At 34.9% G+C, this 23,278-nt stretch overlaps 2 protein-coding genes across 2 annotated transcripts in view; one reads left to right on the top strand and one right to left on the bottom strand.

Moving 5' to 3' along the window:
- The window catches only part of LOC129229254 (G1/S-specific cyclin-D2-like), a 45,743-nt gene extending 27,312 nt beyond the window's left edge, over positions 1 to 18,431 (top strand). Inside the window, exons 4-5 of the mRNA XM_054863521.1 lie at positions 13,593 to 13,741; positions 14,351 to 18,431. Of these exons, the coding sequence (XP_054719496.1) occupies positions 13,593 to 13,741; positions 14,351 to 14,542 (341 nt within the window). The 3' untranslated portion in view covers positions 14,543 to 18,431. The remainder of the gene's footprint in view (positions 1 to 13,592; positions 13,742 to 14,350) is intronic.
- A 1,390-nt stretch (positions 18,432 to 19,821) lies between these two features.
- The window catches only part of LOC129230564 (small subunit processome component 20 homolog), a 141,772-nt gene continuing 138,315 nt past the window's right edge, over positions 19,822 to 23,278 (bottom strand). The window contains exons 61-62 of the mRNA XM_054864969.1: positions 21,960 to 22,105; positions 19,822 to 20,029 (exon numbers count right to left, since the gene is read on the bottom strand). Of these exons, the coding sequence (XP_054720944.1) occupies positions 19,883 to 20,029; positions 21,960 to 22,105 (293 nt within the window). The 3' untranslated portion in view covers positions 19,822 to 19,882. The remainder of the gene's footprint in view (positions 20,030 to 21,959; positions 22,106 to 23,278) is intronic.

Below are 23,278 nucleotides of genomic sequence, written 5' to 3'. Positions count from 1 at the left end.
GTATGTTTACATTGTTTTACGTAAAAGCCATATAAAGAGTGAATGTACAAGGTTTTTGAAAATTTTATAGATTTCTTCTACTTTAAATTATTAAAATAATAGTTCGATAAATGAATACTATATTTTTAATGCACATGTACAAATTTATAGTTTCGTACTTGTTTTTACAACCTGATTTTTGGGCTCCAAATATTTTGCCAAATACTAAATTATGGACTTATTTTTTGGTCTTTAAATTTAATTTGACACAAATTATCATTTGAATGCACACAGGCATTTGTTTTATGTAGATTGTCCTGTGAGATTTCAAAAATTACTTTAATTAATGTTCCCTTTTAAATTGCATTTTTACGGTCAACTAATTAAGGTGGCATGTTTTGTTAAAATATTTTTAAATCGGTTGAAATGTAAGGGTACGGCTTGTATAAGAAATTCTTTATGTGTGGAAATGTAACCGCAACTGTAAATCAGAGTCGGCCTTTTCGGGGAAAAGCTCTTCGATAAAAATACCGAAAAGATTCCGACAGAATTTTTCCGACTGTCTGCATTCCCCAAACTTTGGGTGCATATCATTTCTTCACTTCACTCTCACGGTGTCACCTATCCCGCTTCTGCTGCCCCTATTTCAGGGTCAGATCCTGTTGTGCCCTCTTTTTTCATCTGCGCCACCTGTTCTTTCTCCTTCCCCCCTCCCTCTCTCTCTTCTCTCCATGCGTAGGGGTCGGGGCCGCCATTCATTCAAAACTTTCATTCACCAGTTGTTGCCCGGCCCGTATGGCATGCGACGGGAATTATTCTGTGAAGCTGTACTACAAAATGGACGCATGTAATAATTTATGGGTGAAACAAAGAACCATGATGTTAGCGGATCGAATTCCAGATGAGAGGATTTTCTGAAATAGTGGGCTGATGATCCGGGCTTTGTGGATTATCGCCATTCGGATAATAGGACGAGGACAAGCAACTTCTTGGATATTTCTGATTGTGTGAAAACGGTTGATATACTATATATATTTTAATGGCAGACACTTGCTATCAATATACTACTACGATTCCTAGTCGGGGCCTCCGAAAGGCCGGGCCCCAAGTTTCCGACTAGGCTAACATGGCCTCTCGTCGGCCCTAGTTTCAATCGAATTAAAAAATATTGTGTTCGCCCAATTTTCCTTCATACTTTAACTATAGGCTTACTATGTTAAAATTCTGATGCCTTGAACTTCACGCTCCCCCCCCTTCTCCCAAGACCTCGTTTTCATTCAATTGGGGGAATGTTCTCCATTTTGCGTGTTCAGTCATCGAAAACGAGAATAGTATCGTCGAATAATTGGACAATTCGGTTAATTAAAATTCAAATCATTGGTACTTTTTGTTGAAATTCGAGAGTATTCTTTTGGGGAATTTTTAGAAAGTAAATGCGAAACATTGATCTTTCATTCAGATTACAGTACACCGTTGGAATTCTGACCTTTTGAACAGGCCCGTCATTTGGGGGGCTTGCTCTAGAACTTCCCATGATTCAGTTTTATTAGTGCGAGATAATATTTTTAATCTTTTTGAAACGTTCAACTGACGGATAACGGAAGAAGAAAACCTTGAAAGTTATACACGACCCAAGTTCTGTGCGAGTGCATAAAATGAAATTCGAAGCTTTGATGAATAATTTATACTTATCCTTTAAAGTAGTGAAGTTTCTCGCTATAATAAGCAACCTTATTGGTTCACCTTCTGGGTAGTAAGTCACAGAAGCCATTAAGGGTAAATAAAGACGTTTTATCTAAGTGAAATTCTTAGGTGCCTTACTTATTAAAAGAACCAAGGCGGGTTAGTTGTGCATTCGTCACGCCATGTATGAATCTCATGAATTTCTAAAGAGTAGCCAATTAATGGCGACTGCGGAATAATTTATTGCATGTGAATGTAAGGCGTTATCTGTGACATCGACGGATTGCACGCCCCGGAAACTACTGGCCCGGGCGTAGGCGCTTCCATTTGAATTCCGACCCCCCCTTTTTTTATTATGTTTCTGAAGATTTTTTTGTTTCATGATCCCGGACTTCTTTTGATTTGAATGTCTTCCCCACACCTTGGCTGTTGCACGATTAATTTGTAACATGAAAGGCAGGCAGTCTCATTAATCCCCTGAAATATTATTCTTCATTCCAACACTCTTGTGAAAATGATTTAAAAGGTTACTGCGGAGCCTTTGCGTTACACCTTTTGAAACCAATTCATTAAAAAATGGCGATCTTTTTATTCCTATTTCCAATAAACAGTAGGGGGCGCTGCAGTCTCCGGATAATGGCGGCTGAAAGAGATAAAACAGTCGAGTTCCTTAAATAAAACCTGCTTCTAAGCTTTGTGAATGACAGTAATTTTTCATTGTGTTCATGGCTTTTTTTTTCTTCCTTTTCTATTCTTTTGAAATTACATTCAAGTTCTCTGAAGCCTATATTTTACCACAAAGGAAAAACGTGGAACGTAATGTTTTACCTGTTTCGGTAGTTTCTTAAATCACCGCAAGGTGTGCTTATTCACGCTCTGGAACTACGAATTAGCTCTTGTTATTTTTCTCTGTCTTGGGTGGGTTGGTGGGACAATCTTTTTACTCGATACCAGAAACAGAAATGAATAGCAGTTTCACGTTATTTGTTGTAAAGGCAACAAATTAATTTCAAGGCTGCTAGAACTTCAACAATCGTGGAAGTTGAACTTTTGAAATTTGACAAATTTTGGAAGTGATAACCGAAGTTTTCGAGCTTTCTCCTCTGTTCAAGTCATCAATTTGAAAGCCTTTTTTCTCCCTTTATACTTGGTTAACGTGGACCGGTTCATTAAACATCATGCTTTATTTGATACGTTAAAAGTAAATACATTCACGTGTTACGTTCATAAAAGCGCTATGTGTTAAAAATCTACTCTTGAATTTAAGTTGATATACAGCCGAACCTCCATATATCGAACTTCCACATATTGAAATTTCCTATGTATCGAAATCCCTGCAAATTTCTCTGTTCATTACATAGAAAAATTGTTTCTGTATATCGAAAAAATCTCTATATATCGAATTTCTTTTCGAGACATTCGTAGATCTTTTTCCACTTTAGACTGTCTCATGAAAAATAAAGGTTAGGGGAGAAAATTATGTTCGGTTGCTACGAAACTCATAAGGAATCTGATGTTGAGGAGTGTGTAGATAGGTCGTTGTTTCGTTCTGGCGTTCTTAAATTCCCTCAAGTGGATTTCAAATCTTAGTTGTAACCAGTAACTTTGTAAAATCAATTTCAAGTTCTCCCTTTTGTCTGTTGATTATCATTCCTAGTCTTTTTAGCTACAGTAAAAATCATTCAAGTTAAGTAGATTGATTTTTTACTTTTCTTTCGATTACATTGTCAAAATGAAAATCCCCTTATGTTGCGGATTAAGTTGAATTGAAGAAAAATGAAGATGTATGAAGGCGCAAAAATGTAATTTCTGTTTTTTTTTAGTTATTAACTTTTATTTGATCCGATGCTCGTATTAATTTGAAATTGGGTTTCATACACGTAAATTAGCTTTAATTTTAATGTTTTAAGAGATTTTTAGGATAAAATAAGATCGTTTCCATGTATCGAAATTTCTATACATCGAATTTTTTTCCGACAATTTGCTACTTCGATATATGGAGGTCCGACTGTATTTGGAATTCCTTTGAAGGATCGCTACCATTATCTGCTCAACTTAATGTTGTAAATTCAACAAAGCATTCTGGGACATAAACAAGTACATGGAGATTGTAACAAATTGAATTGAAATGTAGATTTCGAACCATTGAAAAACATTCTTTTTTTTTTTATCAGTCATTGGGAGATGTCATACACAGCTAGACGATCCCCTCGCTTCATTGATGAGCTCTTTTGACCTAATAAAAGCAGCTCATTCATGTCCCAGTACAGCTTAGCAAACATGTACTGCACGAAACGCTTCGGTTTACATTGTTTTTCTCCGAAGTTCAACGCCTTACTTCACTCTTTTCCCAATAAGTTGTATTTTTGGGTTCGATGTATTTATTGCGGTGTTTCTTGTATTTGTCTTTTCGTGATGCAATGGTAACTTGGCCAGACCACATGGTTTGGTTTCGGAACAGAGCCCGATCGTTCTGATATTGGACATGGGGCACAGTTCAATTTCAGGCCCCCCCCCCCACAGGACCTAACTAAGACTTTTGAAGACATTGGGCATGAAATTCATTTTGTGCCCCCCCCCCCCCCCCCGTATTCCTGCCTATTCTATATAATGAAGCTATGAAGCATTTCAATGCTTGCGTATTTACAAAGACCATGCTAAATTTAGTGATATCTCATATCAGAATATAGTATGATACATTTAAAAAGTAGAAGAGATATAGTATATGATAATGTATAAGATGAGTTAATATAAATTTTTCCCGTTGCAGTAAACCGGAAATATTAAAGTTATCTATGATATAACTTTTAATAGTAAGTACAGACTAAACTTAGAGTGGTTTTAGGATTTGCAAAGAGAATAAGTTTTTAATGGGAATTTTTATCAACAAATAAGAGATTTTTTCCTTGTCTTAGCAATTGCAAAAATATCAATGATGTCATTTTACTGTAGATTCTGAGTAAAATAATTATTTATTTTTAGTTAGCATGATAAATTAAGGCCCCCCTGAAATCTAAATGGAGGGGCCTGTGCCCCTCAGGCTCTGTTTCGGAGTGGGTAGAATATGAAAGGTGGGGATATGTAATTGGTTGCTCAGTGTATGAGGGGGAATTATTTGTGTATGGTTTATTGGTCTAATTTGTCAGAATTATTTCCTCACATGCACTGTGCATCCAGTTTCATATCCTCACCCTTTTCTTTTCATATTCGAACCTACTTCGAATTCAAACCATGTGGCCTAGCTAACCATTGCATCAAGAGAAACAAGCACAGGAAGCACCGCAATAAAAACGTCGTTAATTGAGTTCGTCGTTTTTACTGCGGTGTTTTTAGTGTTAGTTTCCTTTTAATGCAATGACACTAGGCCAAGTCTTTTAGATTCAGAATGGGCTCCAAAATGAGAGAAAAAGGATGGTGAGAAATTTACCTGGTTGCTCAGTGTAGGAGGGGAAATAATCTGGCATACTGTCTCACTTTAGGTCTTATTTATGTCAAGCCAAAACGATTTCTTTCGATTTAAAAACTTCATAAACGCGTTTTTGCTGCATTACGAATCATTGACAGTGTGTCAAAAATGTGTGGAGCGAACTGAACTACAAGTCAGAAGATGTCGTGTAACTAAAGGCTTCAAAACTGAGCATATATAGTTGGAACTTTTTGCACGATGTGCACATTTTGAACTCAATTGTAAAAATAAAAAAAAAATAAGTTCATGTATCATTTATTGTAATTAATGCAGTTTATTTGATGCAATGCAAGGGCGCCTATATGCGAAATTGTAGGGAGGGGGGCTCAGATATTTCCCCCATGGTTTTGCAGGATATTTTCCCCATGGAAACTGATTTTAGTGCAGAGTGGAGTTATTAAAGTTTGACATTTTTAATAAATTATTCATTAATGGCTGAAGAAGAAATTTTTTTACATTTTTGCAAAGAAAAAAGTACTAAAAGCAAGAAAGGTCTACTTTCTGGGGGGGGGGGGGGGGCTTGAGCCCCACTTTCCCCCCATATTGGCGCCTTCGATGCAATGAGGGGGGGGGGGTCCATCATTTGTGCCCACCCCGTATAACAGGGTCGAATGATTAGTTGAGAATTGAGCAGAACAATATAGCACTGTTCTGTGAGAACATTTTCCTTCGCAGTGACCGAAAAATAAGAGTGGGAGCGAGAGGATTCTCGAGTTGTATAAAAGAGCCGCGAATAATTCCAGGAACGCTTCTGTTTAGCACCGGGAAGGCATAAAGCATCCTTCCAATTTCAGCGCGAGGAAATGAGGAAAAAGTCCGTTCTCTTAATTCAATGCGCATTCCGTAGTCGGGAGAAAATTTACGACTTCCTGCAAAGACTGTGGGGACCGAGAACAATTCTGTATGGTGTGAACGGACTCTGGCAGGACGGTGGGGGGAGATGACATTCCTCCCACATCCGAGATTTGGGCAGGTTCATTGTTTTACGTCGTTGTTCTCACCTTTATCTGTTGGCAAGTGACAAGATATTTGCCGGGATGAGATAACAGCCGCATAATCTGTGTCTGTGTGGAAGGTGGATAATGTATTGTGTAGTATTAAATCTTTTGCTATGCCTTCAGATAGATATTCAGCTGCTGTTTGTTTGGCAAAATTGTTTTGCTAACTCGTAAAATAATTGTGGTATTGAATGGTTGTTAAGGAAATCGCTAATCACGGTCATTTTGCGTTACAATACAGCTCTTAGAAATTTACGAAAAATCGACGTGCAGCAAGTTGCTAGTCTCTTGTGATCCAGTGGTTAAGACCAGGGCCGACCAGAAGCCATGTCAGCCTTGTCGGAAACTGGGAGGGGCCTGGAATGGCATCAGAGCAGTAAGTTTTATAAGTGTTGTGGGAAGGTGGATCCGGAGGACAAACTGACAGAGGGCCAGCCTTGGCTCTCAGCGGCCCTGGTTAGGACCGCTCTGTTGTGCATGTGCTATGTAATCCTAAAGGTTCGTTGCTGGAGAAAAGTAATAAGTTGCAGTATTATGTGAGCAGAATAAGACAGCAGCCGGAGCGAATTACTTCTGAATTTTCCAGCACCGAGAAAAAATATTTACCACATTATCAGAACGATTTCTTCTTAGGTTCATTCGGGAAGATTTTTATTCTAAGAAAGTGCTATGAGAGTCATTGCGTTTGCTGCCATAGTTTTCTTATCTGTACGTCGTCAGCTGCTTCAATACACCGAAATGTTGGCTTAACATTTATGACTGTTTCCTGTTCGTCTACTGTTTCTTGAATATTGATGGGGTCGTCTTCTGGACATGAGACATTAGTCACCGTTGCTATTCTAACATCCTGGTGTATATTGGGACAGTAGAAACCTCGAAGAATGATGGGAGAGCGTGCCGTCCGCAAATCGCAATTATCCCTTTTCCTGTCTTGTGACCTTCAGATCCAAGAGCAAGGCATTTCTTGAGCTATTCAAGGACAGCTACAATCGCTCGGTTGGGAGCGGTCGGAAAAAGAAAAGAGGCACCATGCTCTCCTAATTACCACAGAAGGGCCAAAATGAGACAAAATTGGGAATTCTGCCCGCGAAGAATTCATTGCACAAACAAACTATTTGAAAAGTATTCGGAATGTATATTTTACGAACACATGCGAGATCTTTTGTGAATTCAATGGTACGTTCCAGTTGCCAGGGCCGCCGAGAGCAAGATGGACCCTTTGTCAGTACGGTTGCCGCCCCCGCCACCCATAAAACTTGCCAAATTTATACTACTTCGATTCCGAGCCGAGCCCCTAGTTTCCGACTGGGCTGACATGGCCTCCCGTCAGCCCTGCCAGTTGCATCCGATCAGCGGGTCATCTTTTGTAAAATCAATTCTGCTTCAATCACAATTCTATCAATAAATGAGTTTTCTGAATTGTGGGAATTTTACTTATCTTCTCTTTTCAGTCGTTTTATAGGTTGATCGGGGGTGCCCACCAGAGGGGTCATGGCGCAAGCGTGGGAGGGGGATATTTTTCTTTTTGAGGGGTTTTCGGGGGGGGGGGGGGTGATTGTGTAAAAATGTTAACGCAAAATTTTGTAGTTATACATAAGTAAATGAACGTTTATGAAAAATTAAGTTGTGAAAAGTAGTCACAAAATTGATGTTTAAAAAGTCATTTGAGGCAGTGAGAAGCAAAGGGATGTAAGTAGACGTTTTGAAGTTTTGAGTAAAACACGTTTAAAGATAACATCTTAGGTAGGCTTTCATTGAAATTTTTTTTCTAAATCACGCTGTATAGCAACAACTACCAGGGCTACTAGTACCATCTCTTGCCCCAAGACATAGAAGAGGTTCACTTACCATATGGTCTGGTTATCTCCAAATTTTTAATTTTGCCACTTAATCCCTTTCCTTCTCATTGCCTCATTTGTGCTCTATTTTTGAACAAGGATTTTTTTTAATGCGGACTGCTTTGAGTACTATTTATAAATTACATACATGTTTTAACTGTTTCACTGATTTTCACAGCAGATTGAATTCTATCCTTCGAAACTGCATGGAAGGATTTCCATTTGTTTTTCGTTTTTGCACATTTTACATTTTTAAAACCATATCGGAATTATTTTACTAACTGTTTTCAACCCTGGATACTGAATTCGAACAAGCGGGCTTGAAAAGTTACCATAGCAACCATATATCGGCGGAATACATAAAGGAAGGTAGGGGAGGAAGCACATAGAGGAAATCCCAGCATTCGTCCTCCAACCAATCGGAGTTCATAACCCTTTCGTCACGTGGGATCCGACATTCCGACCGGTGGGAAACTCGATATGATGGGACGCCTACGCGAAAAAAAACTTTCATTCACTCATTCGGTGTCTACCCCCCCCCCTTTTTTTTCTTTTATCTCTTTTTGGAGTAGAAGGGGGGGGGGGGACGTTTTTTTCCTTCAATGGCGCACTTTTCTTCAAGGAGGTATTTTCCCTCCTATTTTTCTGGTGTTTGTCTTGAGACAGCGCAAATGTTCCTCCTGTTTTCAGGGACGCGGTTCTTCTCTTGTTCATCTTCGCGTTGATACGTTGTTGCAAATGCATTAAAAGCCAAGATGTTCTTTGTTCTTTTTACTGCATGCTTTTATTCCAAGGCTTGGCGTGCCGTAATATGCGGCAGAACGTTTGGTCTTTGTTCCTCTTAAAACTTCGGCAGAACGTTTGGTCTTTGTTCCTCTTAAAACTTTCAATGGGTAGGATTGCCGTGAGAGAATTCTAACTTCTTCAAAGGGTCCCGCAAATTGGAAATTGTTCAAAATCATTCTATCTCTAGCTAACTACACTTTCCTATTGAGATCCAAAAAAAAAAAAAAAAAATCGTTGTAAAAATCGAATTTCTTTCCCAAATTCCAAAACCACAAGTTCGTTCTTTCTTTACAACACTTTGTTAACCTATACCATGGATAATTTTGATATTAATGGCTTAGAGCAACGGGTAAAGTTTGACATTAATGGCTTACAGCAACGGGTAAAGTTTGACAACATCTTATATTATTAAGTTTAGTTGTCGTAATACTATGTCACTTTTATTTTTTATGTATCACCAAATTTAGTATCGATATGTTAATACGCAAGTATCAAGGTATTTTTCTGCATCTCCATATAAAATGAGCTCAGTAGAGGGGGGGGGGGGGAGCACCAAATAAATTTCGTGCCCAGTGCCTTCAAAAACTTTAATCAGGCCCTGGGTCTAAAGCGTTGCGCCGGTAAAATTTTGTGATGATTGACTGTATTCCCAATTTGACTTTTATTTTTTGCGTTGTTCATGAACGAAATACTGCCCCACGAGCTCTTGTCTTGAGCAAGAGTTGCAATGAAGCCAATTTATAAGAATCGAAGCTTTAGCATATGATTCAAAAATCACCATTACACACCTGTGTTACATATTTAACATTATCTGGGGCGTTGAGTACATTATATTTGTTCCTTCCTTTTGTACACTTGCTATTTAGTGTTTTTCAAGTTTCAGATGCCAACGAAAACATTAAATTCTCGAATTCGTGGACCCATTTATTTATTTATTAATTTTTTTTATAAAATCTTTAGAATTAAATTTATGCACGCTTCATCAATGAAGCCTTCGACTAATTCTTTCATTTAAATGATCCAGATATTGGATTTGTCAAGTTTACAAGATCAGTCGTCAAGTTCTTACCTTACACAAAACTTTATCTTATTCTTAGATTTCCGAAAACCTGATTGAAATGTTGAAAACGGAAAACTTTCGACTCGAGTTTTTTTTTTTAATTTTTAAGAGCAACCATCTCTTATAAAAGACCCCCCCCCCCCACCCATCTATTCTCAGAAAGCACACTCTGCATCACGTTTAGGAATCTTCGAAACCTACTGAGTAAAAAAGTGCTTTCCTCGAATTTTGTAAAATATCGCATGCCTGAATTACTAATGAGAATAACCTACCCTTAGTTGGGGCTAAGCTAACCTGGCAGCATCGCAATGCTGTGACTACGATTTGCGTAGCCTTCACAATGCTGCCAGGTTAGATTTGCTCCAATTACAGTGTATATTATATTTAATTTTTCCATTCCATGGATCTGTTGTTTGGAACACGAGTTTTGTGTGAACATGAATTTTAACTAACACATTCTTTCATTGAAAACCCCTCGAATTATTTTGATGATGAAAGCAGAATCTGTCGTAAGAACAAGCCGGGGGAAAAAAATCTCGTTCGTGTTACTTGCACTTTTCCTTCCCTTTTTTATTTCGATTATCCCTTCCCCCTCTCGCTCTCAAACATACCTGCTGGTGCGAGGTGTGTGAGCCTGTTCTCAGAGGGCCTGAGAATCTCTTGACCTTGGCCCTAGTGTGGCACATCGCCAAGTGCGTTAAATGATTTCGGCTTTCAGAAAGTCGGCTTTTTACTTGATTTTTCACATACCAATAAGCATCTCTTGTTTTTCCACCCTATGTTTGTAGAGTCCCCCCCCTGTTTTTCTTGACATTGGTATGTTTTTGTCCTGCCGTTTCACCCAGAGAAAAATATTAAGATTCATCTCATGGCTTCATTCATCGGCGACAACAGTGGCACGTCGCAAAAATTGCTTCAAATGTAGCAGTTATTGATTTAAAATGTGTAAACGCCGCAGTAATAGCATTAAATCAGCTAGCTAATGCGTGTAAACTATTGTGGCACATCTTTAAAATTTATCAGGTTTGAGGATTAATTCAACTTAAGTCATGCAACACAGTTTTGACCTTAGACTATAAAAGCCAATCAGTAATCATGATATATAACTGTTTTGAGTTCATTGTAGAACAAGTTAAAAATTGTGATGTTTTTAAAAAATTTTTCAATAGAGATGTCCAACTGGTGATAGCCGTTGAGAGATATCTTTAACGCATGTCAACTCATAAAAAACATTGTCAAATATCAGTTTTCCTAACTTGTTTATTTCTGTTTCCTACACCTGATTCGCTACCAAAAACTGAGGACGATTTTTTTCATTCTGAACTATTGTATTCGTTTGTCAACCTCAAGTTGTCGTTTTCCCCTGGAATAAATAACATAGTCTATATCTGTTTCTTATTTACAATTTAAATCAAAAAATTAATTTGAAATACAAACATTCAAGCGTTGCTGGGAGCTATTTTTGGCTCATTCTGAAAGTACTATGTTTCTTCGATAGCGGAAACCTAGAGGACGATTAAAAATGCTGGAAAAAATAGCGGCCTTATTTTCCCTTGCAGGTTCAAAATCAGGCATCCGTGATTCCGATTTCCTTCCCCCCGATATTTAGGGGGAAAAGTCACCTGATTTGTGTGTAAGGCGCAGGAGAAACATTCATGCTTATTAATCACCCCTAACAAAAGCTGCTTAATTTCGTTCTCCTAATGCCACAAAAGTTCAGAATCGTAATTGTGCTTAGATTTTGTCACGCACGGAAACTTTCGTCGTCATCTTTCGTTGATTGTTTGCAAAAAAATATAATGGGAGATTGGAATTCATTTATTTATTTTTTAATTTTCTGCTCGTTGATGTAGCATGACTTTTAATACCCAGTTATCTCATTTGAGATTTGAGGCTTTTCAGAGTCAAGTTATTCTTTGATGATGGGAATGTGAAGAATAGCCATTGTATATCTACTTTTGTTTTTATTTTTGTGCCTATCGAAAGTTTTTGTTACTAGCTTTTTTCTACAATCAGGGGTCTGTCCAGGATTTTTCACAGGGTCCGTTTTTTGTGAAAAATTAAATAATTTTGTGAAAAATTAAATAATTTTGTGAAAAATGAATTAATTTTGTGAAAAATGAATTAATTTTGTGAAAAATCAAAAAAATTCCGCAAAAAAAAAAAAAAAAAACATTTTGTTAAAACGAAATTTTAGAATTTAGAGATGGCACAAACTGCATCAATTAAACTTAAAGTTGAGTGTTTTCCTCTTCTATGTCAAGAAAATCATTCTGGAGTGTTTTTCTGATATCTGGCTGGGGGGGGGGGGGCATCGCTCTTTCAAGTATCAATATTTATCTACCATTCTACATTATGTTAAATTGTACTAGAAATATGTCTGTACAGTATTTAAAATAATTGTAACAAAAATATAAATAAATAAAATTAAACAAAAATAAAAAGATATTTTAATTGTTTACCTCTTAACAAAGCGTAATAATAATCAGAAATTCGAAAAATCGGATTCCCATAGCGGATGCAAAGAGATCGCAATTCTCAGTGAAGGCATCAAAAGTATAAAAACAGCTTGTAAAAGAAATATTTTTGATAAAATTATCTTAAAGTTGCATTTAAGAGTGTTATGATAAACATATAAACATTTCATTAATATCTGTGGACAAAGTTGACGCAAAAAAAAAAAAAAAAAAAAAAAAAAAAAAAACCATCTATTCAGCATTTTAATTTTTGACTCGTAACAGAAAATGGAATTTTGCTTTAAAAACTTGAAATGAGAGTTCTAACTCAAAATGTAGACATCTAAAGAAAAAGAAAAAAAAAACGGTAATTAAAAGAGAGTTAATCATCCTTCGTTAGCATCGAAAAATCAAAACCCATATAATTTTCTTCCAAAATAACAATTAAACATCGCACCTCACCGTAAAAATGCAAATATTGACAAGCTGGCAAAATGATGAGAATAACAATTAAACATCGCACCTCACCGTAAAAACGCAAATATTGACAAGCTGGCAAAATGATGAGAATATTTTTTTTTTCAAAATTAGCCGATTTTGTATAAGCTGATCCCTCTAATTTGACTTAAAAAAAGGTTCCAAAAATTATCGATTTATACACAGAAATATGAGAAATATGCGTTATTTTGCTTTAAGATTTGCTCTTTCAATAAACAATTTGTGACACATCCGATTTTGTTTATCAGAATTTTGTGAAGGGTCCGTTTTGTTTTATCACGATTTTGTGAAAGGTCCGTTTTGTTTGATCGGGATTTTGTGAAAGGTCCGTTTTGGTTGATCGGATTTTTGTGAAGGATCCGTTAACGGACCCAAATATCCTCTGGCCAGACCCCTAACAATGTTGGGTAGGTTAATAGATCGTTCCATTCCAACGCTTTCACAAACAGAATACCATGCAATTATACCGCCGTGGGCAGGTAAACGGCAGTATCTGCAGAAATGAGTTTTCGAAACATTTGAAATGTCTGTTGGATTCAATACTAATAGTACGGAAATGTTGGAATGAGACGTTTTTTTCGCGCCTTTTTTTTCAGCGGAAACCAAAGAAAAATTTGCAGTTACTGCCCTTTACCTACCCCACGGCAGTATATGCCTCTTCTGATTCCTGAAAAGCTATTTTCTAAAAGAACATTTTATTTGAGTTTTTAGGAAAAACTATCAATTGAAATGCAGAAGACAGAAATTTTTTTTCCTAATATGTTTGCTTTTACCTCTTGCATTTATGTTTGAACTTTTTTGGTCATACTCGAATTATTGTTCTTTCAGATGTTAAATTTGCTATGTATCCCCCTTCCATGATTGCTGCTGCAAGCATTGGCGCCGCCATCCATGGCCTGAATGCCAGATTAGAAAAGGAATGGTCTTCTCCCAAAGAAGTACTTTCAAGGCTACATGATATTACAGGCATTGAAGTGGTAAGCTGAAATCTAGTTGTTCTTGATTACAAATACAAATGTGGCGACCAGCTACAGGCTCTAGGCCCAACTAGGCTGGTCCTAGTCAATTTTATTAGACCCCAATGTAAATCCCCAATAGCCCTCTTAAAGCTATCCACCCCCTTGCTCATTACAGCCTTTTCAGATAAGCTGTTCCAAGTGTCCACAGCCCTGCTAAAGTACTAATTTTTCCTCATTTCCAGGTAACCTGCGTGAATAGCTTAAAACAATGACTCTTATCCTTATTTACGTGCAAAAATTTGACCCATTGACATCTTTGAATATGTCCCCTCTGATTCTCTTTTGCTCCAGTCTATACACATTGACTTCCAAGTCTGGTATCATAATCTAAATTTGATTGCTTCCCTACTATTCTATTAGCCCTTATTTGAACCCTTTCTAATAAAGAAATATCTTTCCTAAGATAGGAGACCAAAACTGAACAGCATGCTCCAAATGAAGTCTTACCAAACTTCTATATAAATGCATGTAATAAAAGATAATGTATTAATTACTTGAGCTAATTCTACAAATTATTATAAAATTATTTACAAGCTACAAACTCATGACAAATGATTTTTCTTTCAGGATTGTCTTAGAGCTTGCTGGGAACAAATTGAAGAAAGCCTAATGAACCGCATTACTTCTGCAAGGTCTATGGCCCCATGTGTAACTATACCTTTAGGGGTAACGAGTCACAAACTTGCCGAACATCATGAAGAACCTCAGGACATAGTACAAGCAGAAACTCCAACTGACGTTCAGGACGTGCGATTTTGATGCAGTATTTTTCTGTGCTTTGAAAAGACCTTGTGCTGAAATGGTGATAGGCGGATGGACATGTCACTTTGCTAGTCATAGAAACCAGACTGTTAGATGGATAAGTCATTGAATGTAGAAGAAAGTGCTGATTATGCCATTCGATCACAGGCTGTGTGAAACCTTTTGGTTGTAATAATGGTTTGGAAAGATGACTTTTTTAAAATATTAATGGCATTTTATCTGCAAAAACAAATGTTCCAAAAAATCTCAACCATACGTGATAAAAAAAATCTCAACCAAAAAGTATTTTGTTAAATTTTTTTCAGGCACTCATGTTTTCCCCGAATACACTTCATTTTCTATAAAAATTTTTATTTCTCAGTAAGATTTGTTCTGGAAAAATTCATAAAACTAAATCCTAAGTATCAGCATGAGTCACTCAGTAGTAATAAATTTTTTCCCCCCAAGTCAAATTCCTTCAAGCATGTTTTAAAATGAAAAGGCTTTTTCCAGTAGTAAGTTGCTTGGAATTTTTTTAGACCAGGGGCTAAACATTGAGCTTTAAACTAAAAAGTTCAAGAGAATTTTTTGTTTTGCATATAAATTAACCCAATGGAATCGGATTTAAATGCTTAGCATATACCTGTGACCAATCATCGAAATCAATGGTGCGTACAAAACTTGTCATATGATTTCAATGGGTTAATGAAACCTTAATTTTCATGGTTAATGCAATTTGGATTACTTTCTTTTAAAAGTCAAATCAGCAACATGGCTTTAATTTAGTCAGTGGTTTGTTCACGAGGATTATAGTTTCTGTTCATTCCATCGCAATTTTTGAAATGTTCTGTATTTAGTGGACCAAATGAGTGTTTAGTTATGAAATGTAAATATTATAAAGAAAGGTATGAATGACAACCGACGTAAAAAAAAAAAAAAATACTGCACAAGCAGTTGATTTTGATAAATTATGTACATAAACTAAAGCATTCACTAATGCAATTATTTTCTACCTTGCTGTTTTTTTATAAGCTACTATACAAGTTATTCTTTCATTTGTTAGCATATTGTTGAATACCAACCCTTTGCACTGGAAACAAGTTGAGCATATGTAATGTAGTTTGGTACTTGATGCTTGCTAAGTTGTTGAGCGACCTTAAAGATGTTCCCAAGTGCAAAGTGTTAATATTGTCGGGTAAATGGCATTCAAATTTTAAGGCATTTTACAGATTTAGGGCATTTTATATACATGTATTCAATTTACATCTACTGTATGCATTTCAAAAGAGTGGAATGCATTCATATTTTTTTTATTAGTAGCATTTTACTGCTCTATATAAATAAAAAAGTTGATTGCATTTAGTTTTTCTGAAACTATACATATCTTATTTGTGAAGGAGAGTTTTCTCTATACAAGAAAAGTCTTGATTTTAGGACATTTACTGTTAGTACCATATTAATTGATAATTTTGAATAATGTACCTTTGAAGGCTGTTCCGGATCTTCAACTTTGTCTGAGCCGAGTCAAAATTTTGAAATGGCAGCCCTTATTTCCACCACCTTCCCTTAAGTTTTAAAAAAATAAACGAGAAATAGGGGAAATTGCCGCTTACACAAGTTGAGGACCAGGGCAAAGACCCCTGGTATCAGCACAGTTTGAAGGTTATTGTTCTTCAAACTTTCTTTTTTAATATATATGTCATTCTTGTACAAAAAATGTTAAACATAACGTTTATACACTTTTAAAAAAACTTTGAAATTAGAAAAGCACTATTGAACAATTTATAATGATATATAACTTATAATACAGGGTTGCTGTTGACATGCTGTACTGCACCAAAACCCTAAATTCAAAATAGGATGCAAAAATTGCATCCCGCAAGACCATTTTTTCTTGTGAGGACCCATTTTTACTAAGATGGCAGTATCCATGGAAATTAAGTTTAATAAGAGCATCCCACTTTTAAAAAAATTTGTAAGTGCCTTAACCAATGGACCAATGCCAATATTTTTAACTTGTGAAAATTTAGTATTAATGTGAAGTTGAATATTTAACCCTATTCAAGAAATGAACTGATCAATTTGTGTCTTTCATATTACTTGAAATATTGCATAAACTTGCAAAGTTTGTTTCCTTTTTTTCTTCAGATCAATTAGGACCACTTTAATTTTCTTCCAATTGCAACTAGCTCAAAAATATTAAATAGTATGATTGGGAATAGAGGTGAATACTTTGAAAATGATTGAATTTGGGGCTTTTTATAATCATTGTATGGGTAGAAAAAAGAGAAGCAAATACTAAGTTCGGCACCTAGAATCTGTTGAAATACATGCACATTCTACCAAATGATCTTGACGTAGGTTACACAATTAATCGTTGATGCTTGAATAGGGTTGATTACAGAGTCTTTTCTAGTCTAAGATGCAGATAATGGAGTTAAGGAAAAATACATATTTTTAAAGAATTATTATTCTTTTGTTTTTACAACCTTTATACAGAACACTGTACACTTCAAATAAAATTTCTTTGCTTAATATAAGTAAACATGTTAAGTTTCAATTTAATTTAGTGAGAATGATTTAAATACACTGTCATTCAAGAATCTCAAATGTATTTCATCACTTAGAAAAGTAAAAACTCAATTTAATTTTAATATTAATTATAGACATATTAATTGATAACTAAATTTTATTGATATGCAAAAAAATTCCCAAGAAGTTCCACTACCTTATTTCCCTTCCTGTAAGCTGAAGTTTTGTCTAGGGTTGTAAAATTGTCAAATATATCAGGGATTTTAAAAACATCTGCAAGTTTTTCCAGTTCCTACCTCGATTTGTATCATATTATCTGCTTTCATTGTGTTGTGATCAGTGTAAATTTGAGATATTCCTAAAATTTGCAGGTTTTAAACTTAAAATAACTTAAAATCAGTAATTGGAATCAATACATGCATTCAAATTAAACAGAGTAAATTTTTCAGATAAAAAGAAGCTGTAGTTAAGTAGATTTTCACTTTTTGCTTGCGTTAACGATAGATAAGACAATATAATGGATAATATTGCAATGTATGATCTACCGCTTTTAGTATTTTACCCATTTTAGTTGCTGGATATATCCACACTTGCTTAACTAAAGAGCGGTCGACTACATACCACTACATTATCAATTCAAGTTTAGTTTCATGTTAGCTTCAAGGGCAAATTTTCCTCCCATTTGGGAAAATATCTCAAAGATATTTTATTTGTTGCAACTGATGTTATATTCTTACCCTGTTAAACACTTAACAGTTGATTGATTGTTATGAGTTGCACTGTTAAAACTGTTAATGTTTGCCAGAACTTGTTCTGTAATTCACTGTTAATGTATTCACTAAGATGTTGTCTGTTAAGTTGTTCCAATCGAATCTGCTAAAATTAGTTGTAAATATTTGTATATGTTTTTTCTACCTCTTAACAATAAAATGATTAGTGATATTGAACAAATCTTGAATTTAAAGAACTTTTGCCAGGTTTATTCTTGCAATTGGATTTTTATTCCTCTGATTTTGTAATGTAATAGTGTTTGAAAAAAAAAATGTTCAAATCAAATAGTGGCAATAATAACTCGCAGAATTTGATAAAATGCAATTTTTTTTCCTTACTAAGACTTGTTCCTTTCTTGAAGAGTTAAAAATAAAAAAATTATCGTTTTTTTTGTAAAGTTTTTGACATTTGTACAGGGTTCATGAATGCATAAGAATATTGTTAAAATTATTTCATCATACGTAAAAACTAATGGCAATATTGTTGGGATTTTCAGTGTATGCTGTATTTGCTGTGTATCATAGCTCTTGTGACATCAGTCAGATAGCTATTATCTGAAACAATTGATCAAGGATGAAGTGCAAATAAAAAGATTTCAAATTTTTATGTTGTTGTTTTTAATGAATTGTACTCACATATTTTGTGAGCAATCATCACTTGACCGAATTTGATGTTGCTCTGATTTTCAGATTACCTTGACAATGAGAATAAGTAACTGCTTGTTATATAACTACAATATATTAAAAGAATGAGTTTTCATCGCCATAGTTAAATCTTTTGCGTTCATTCAAGGCTTAACTAAAACAAAAAACTTAGCTCTGCAAACTCCACTGTCCACTAGCAGGACCACTCCTGGGCGGTGGCGTCAATGCCCAACACACAAACACATGCACGATTGTGAAAAACAATTTAAATTCAAATGATGTTAAAAATTTGAAATTTTTTTTAAAAACTCTTTCAATCAATAAATATGTAGTTACAAAAACACATAAAAAAGAAACTTCGTGAGTAAATTCAGTCAAGCAAGAATACAATCATCTAAGAATTCAAACCCAAAATATCAAAGTACAACACACTCATACAATAAATTCACGAACACGACCTTGAAGTTCAATTCCGAAACTAGAAAAAAATTTTACAGCATGAAAGCTCACAACTAGTACAGTAGACACTTGTCTTATGTGGTCCAAAAAAAAAATTTCCCCTCCTTCAAACTCCAAACCCTTGAGATGGCTGAGAACAAGCGAAGAACAGTATTTTGGCGAGCTTGTGTCGCAGAAGACTTTTTGTGATTATTTCTAAAAAGAAAGAGCTCTGCAATCAAAATTATTAGACTCGTACAAGTCGGAGCTCACTGAAGAACTTTTGAAAGAGACAAAGGGGGACTAAACCATCAAAAATTACTATCAAAACCATTTTAATTTATGCAATATTTTCATAGAATGCCTGCTCAAAAGTAGGGTTTACGGTATGATAAAAACTAAAGTTTTGTAGAAAAACATTTGCAATACCTTTAAGAGATTTTATACAGTTTTATAAACTATATCTATTGCCAAAGCTGTAACCCATTTGCGGAAGCAGTTTACACCACAGACACAACTCTATGACAAACATTTTTACAATGTGAATTTCAAATAAAGCCCTAAGCAACTCACTTTCACACTAAGCTATAAGTACAAGACTTTTCTAAAGAAAAGGTTATGAAAAAAAAAAAAAAAAAAAAAAAAATCCTGTTAAATTTAATTTTGAAAATCAGTTAAATAATTTTGCTAATCAGTTAAATTATTAACTGCTTTTCCTTGTTCAGGTACCATGTTCATATAAATAGGGGAGAGTTTGAAGGATTGGGACAGTGCTGCATTTTTCACCAAAACCTGTTCATGTTTGTTAACTTAATGGTTAGTACTGTTTTTCAAACAAATGCTTGACAGTTACATCCCAGGGGATACAGTAAGCTACATCAGAATAAAAGACATTAAAAAGTAAAATTCGTAAGAAAAGTATCAATTTAATTATTATATACAAGTATATACAAAGGAATAATTTATGTACAAACTATGCTGATATAACAAAATCCGTAAACTTTGCTTTCTTTACTTTCTTTTTACCTTTCTGCAGCATAATTTTTCTTTTTTTAGATTCCCTTTTGCTAAGATGCTTTTTAATTTTTTTCTGAGCAAATTTTGCAGGATCTGTAACAGCCTGAAATAATAAAAATGAATTAATTCAAAACCAGGGAAATGGAGACTTTGTTTGGCCACTCTTTATTTATTGTTCAGTGATTTTAACAATAATTAACTGAATATACTGCAATTTTCTGACTTGTCACAACACAATTCTTCTTTAGTAGTGGTTCAATTTATGTATTAGGGTCACAGGAATGAAAATATTGACTAGAACTTAGGTCGACAGGAGGGGATAATATAGCTTTAAGTTATTTAAAATGTAAAGGTACTGGTACCATTAGCGGGAGTTGATTCTTTTGAGGGAATCACCACAGCAAAGGGTGCTCATATAAGGGTTCTTCTTTCTAAGGGGCGCTCAAGCCCCCCTTAGAAAGGAGAACTTCCTTGCTTTTAGTGCTTTTTCTTTGCAAAAATGTATAAAAATTTCTTTTCCAGCTATTAATGAATACGTTAATAAAAATTTCAAATTTTAATATCTCTAATTTGTACTAAAATCAGTATCTATGGGGGAAATTTTCTGCTAAACCATGGGGAAAATTTTTGAGCCTTCCCCCCCTTGAAATTTTGCATATGGGCGTCCTTGCACTACAGGGCTTTAAACTGACAAATTCCAGAATTCTGGTTTTTCAATTTTTTTGAAATTATAGAAATTTGTATGCTGGGTTAAAAACATAATACTCTCACATTTCTTCATCATAAATAAGCTGAATTGACTTTTAAACTATAGCTAGCAAACAGGTGGGTCCAAAGACAGCAAACAAGAACTTGGTTTTAAAAGAGAGAATGGTTGCAAACGAGAGTGCACCAAAAACCTTTTTAAGCTGGTTTATTGAAGACTTAACAACAGTGAAAAACCAGAACTTATAAAACTTGTAATGACTTCCTTACTTCTAGATAGATGCATTTTATTTGTACATTTCTTCAGCTGATTTGCATCAAACAACTCGTACGTTTCAATTAATTTAAAATGGTGTTCAATACTGAACTAAGTAAAACCGTCTTATCAGTGATTTTTTCCAAAAGGGGAGAATTGCCTGCAGAAATTTTTCATTTTCTGATTCTGTTGCAAATTTTAACAGCATTTAAAGTAATGCGTTCAATGCTTTTCATGATCATCAATATCAAATTAAATGACACATTAAAATACATTAAAACACACTTCTGGTTGTATTTGCTGGTGGTACTTTTCAGTGTCAGAACCATATCAACTAACATTAAATTTTATACTTGAGTAGGGAAATATCAGAGTTTGTTGCAAGGATGGTTCAAGGGAAGATTATGAGGAAAATACAATCAAAAACATTCTGAATAACATAGGGTGGTCACAAAACCTTTCACTAATAATAAAAATGTGTTTTACAAGAACTAATATGGTTAGACCTATACTGGTTTTGATACATTTCATAGGCATTAATAAAGTTTTAAAAAGAACTACATCAGTTCATTTCAATTTGAGCATCCTAGAGTGCTTGTAAAATGTCAGCACAGCATTCTATTTCTCATAAAATGTTCAATATTCAGTCTGATGGCTTAGATTCATTATCAACCATCCTACCCTTGGAGTGTTTCAATAACTTCAACTAGTTCCCTCAACTAGTTAAAGCCTCTGTCCTAAATTTACTCTCAATCGGGAGTAAATTTAGGATGAGCCCAAAACAGCAGCCTGCAGGTTGTACAATACCCCCATTGCAAGTATTACTGTGCCATCTTGTTATTCTTTGCTACCTAGATCACTCACACTGAAATTCACTGCATGAGTCACTTTAGTAAATCTTCATAAATAACCTTTCAAAACATAGAAACAAGGATAATCATTTTTCATAGTTGCAATAGATTTAATGACTACACTGCATCTGTTTTTCATACAGAAATAATTTTGACACAAATTGTTGACTGGAACTGATAAATGATAACGAATATAATAAATAAACAGAATAGTTTCTCACCTCTTTAGCTTTATCTTGTTTTCGTTTTACTTTTTTCTTTAATAAAGCCGATTGCACCGAAGTATAAGCATTTGTAAAATCTTCTACTCCTACCACAGACTGAATAAGATCCAAAACTTCCTTCACGTTCTTTTTTAATTCCTCATCTAACAATATTCAATTAAGAAAAAATAAATAAATAAATAAAATCAGAATGAAAACAGTTGAGTGGTTCACATAGTATTGATCTGAATATCAATATGGAATAGTATACAAAACAGTAGTCCTAGTGATCTAAAAATACATTTACAAAACTAATACATTTCCCTTTAATAAAGCTGACTGCACAGAAATATATGCATTTGTAAACTCTTCTACTGATTTTAAGAACATTATTTACTAAACTTCCAGCTTTTTAATCAGAGTAATTTTTGATTTGGAAATTTAATGGCTTTTACTATTACAGTAAAACCTGTAAAGTTGACCACCCTAGTAAGTTGACCACCTGTCTATGTTGACCGCTTTTGTCAGGAACGGAACTAGTCCTATCTCATATAATGAATTGAAACCTCTGTAACTTGACCACCTCTCTATCTTGACTAATGTTCGCCAAATTTGGTTCGGAGTATTGTAAAAAACCCTTTGTAAGTTGACCACTTGGTTTATTTTTTTTTTACCTTTCTTCAGCAAATTACTTTATTATATTATTTATTTGTTTTTTTTAATTATTTTTTTTCATAGCTTTCCAAGAATGTTTTTAATTCTTTCATGACAGAACAGCATTTTACTAACTAAACAGCAGCATAAAGCTTAATGCTGCTCTTTATTCTCCAAACTTGTTTTTCATTTGTTCTGTTTGAGATAGCCTTTTGTACTCTGTTCAATGAAAATAGATGTCAGTAGAAAAGTTCTAAGTCTTTCCTTTCAGTTGCAATATGTTGTGACAACACAGGAATTGTGCTAAAAAGAGCAGGCCTGGATCTATACATTTCGATTCCCCTGCAACAAAATATGTAGGGGATAATAACCTCTCCCTAGTGGCCAGCAGTGTCTATTAGTAAAGTGAATAAGTCTTAGTGCTAGTTTTTTTCCCTTCAATTTCTAGGGCCGTTAGCTCCTTTAAGGACGCGGGCCTCTCGCATTGCAAGTACGCAGATCTGGGCTTGGTAATGAGTAAAGTTACATGTTTCTGGTGCAAGGGATTAAGAGATAGGACATTTTGATTTTGCCTTTATGAACTGGGAGAGTCGAGCTTGTTGCTCTTTGTGCTATAAGTTTTACATGAAAAGGAAAGAGAATATTAGCTGGCATATATGGAATATCTAAAACTTAATTGTCTA

Source organism: Uloborus diversus, chromosome 9, assembly GCF_026930045.1.
Source record: "Uloborus diversus isolate 005 chromosome 9, Udiv.v.3.1, whole genome shotgun sequence".
NCBI lineage: Eukaryota > Metazoa > Arthropoda > Arachnida > Araneae > Uloboridae > Uloborus > Uloborus diversus.
This window is presented reverse-complemented; position numbering and strand designations above follow the sequence as displayed.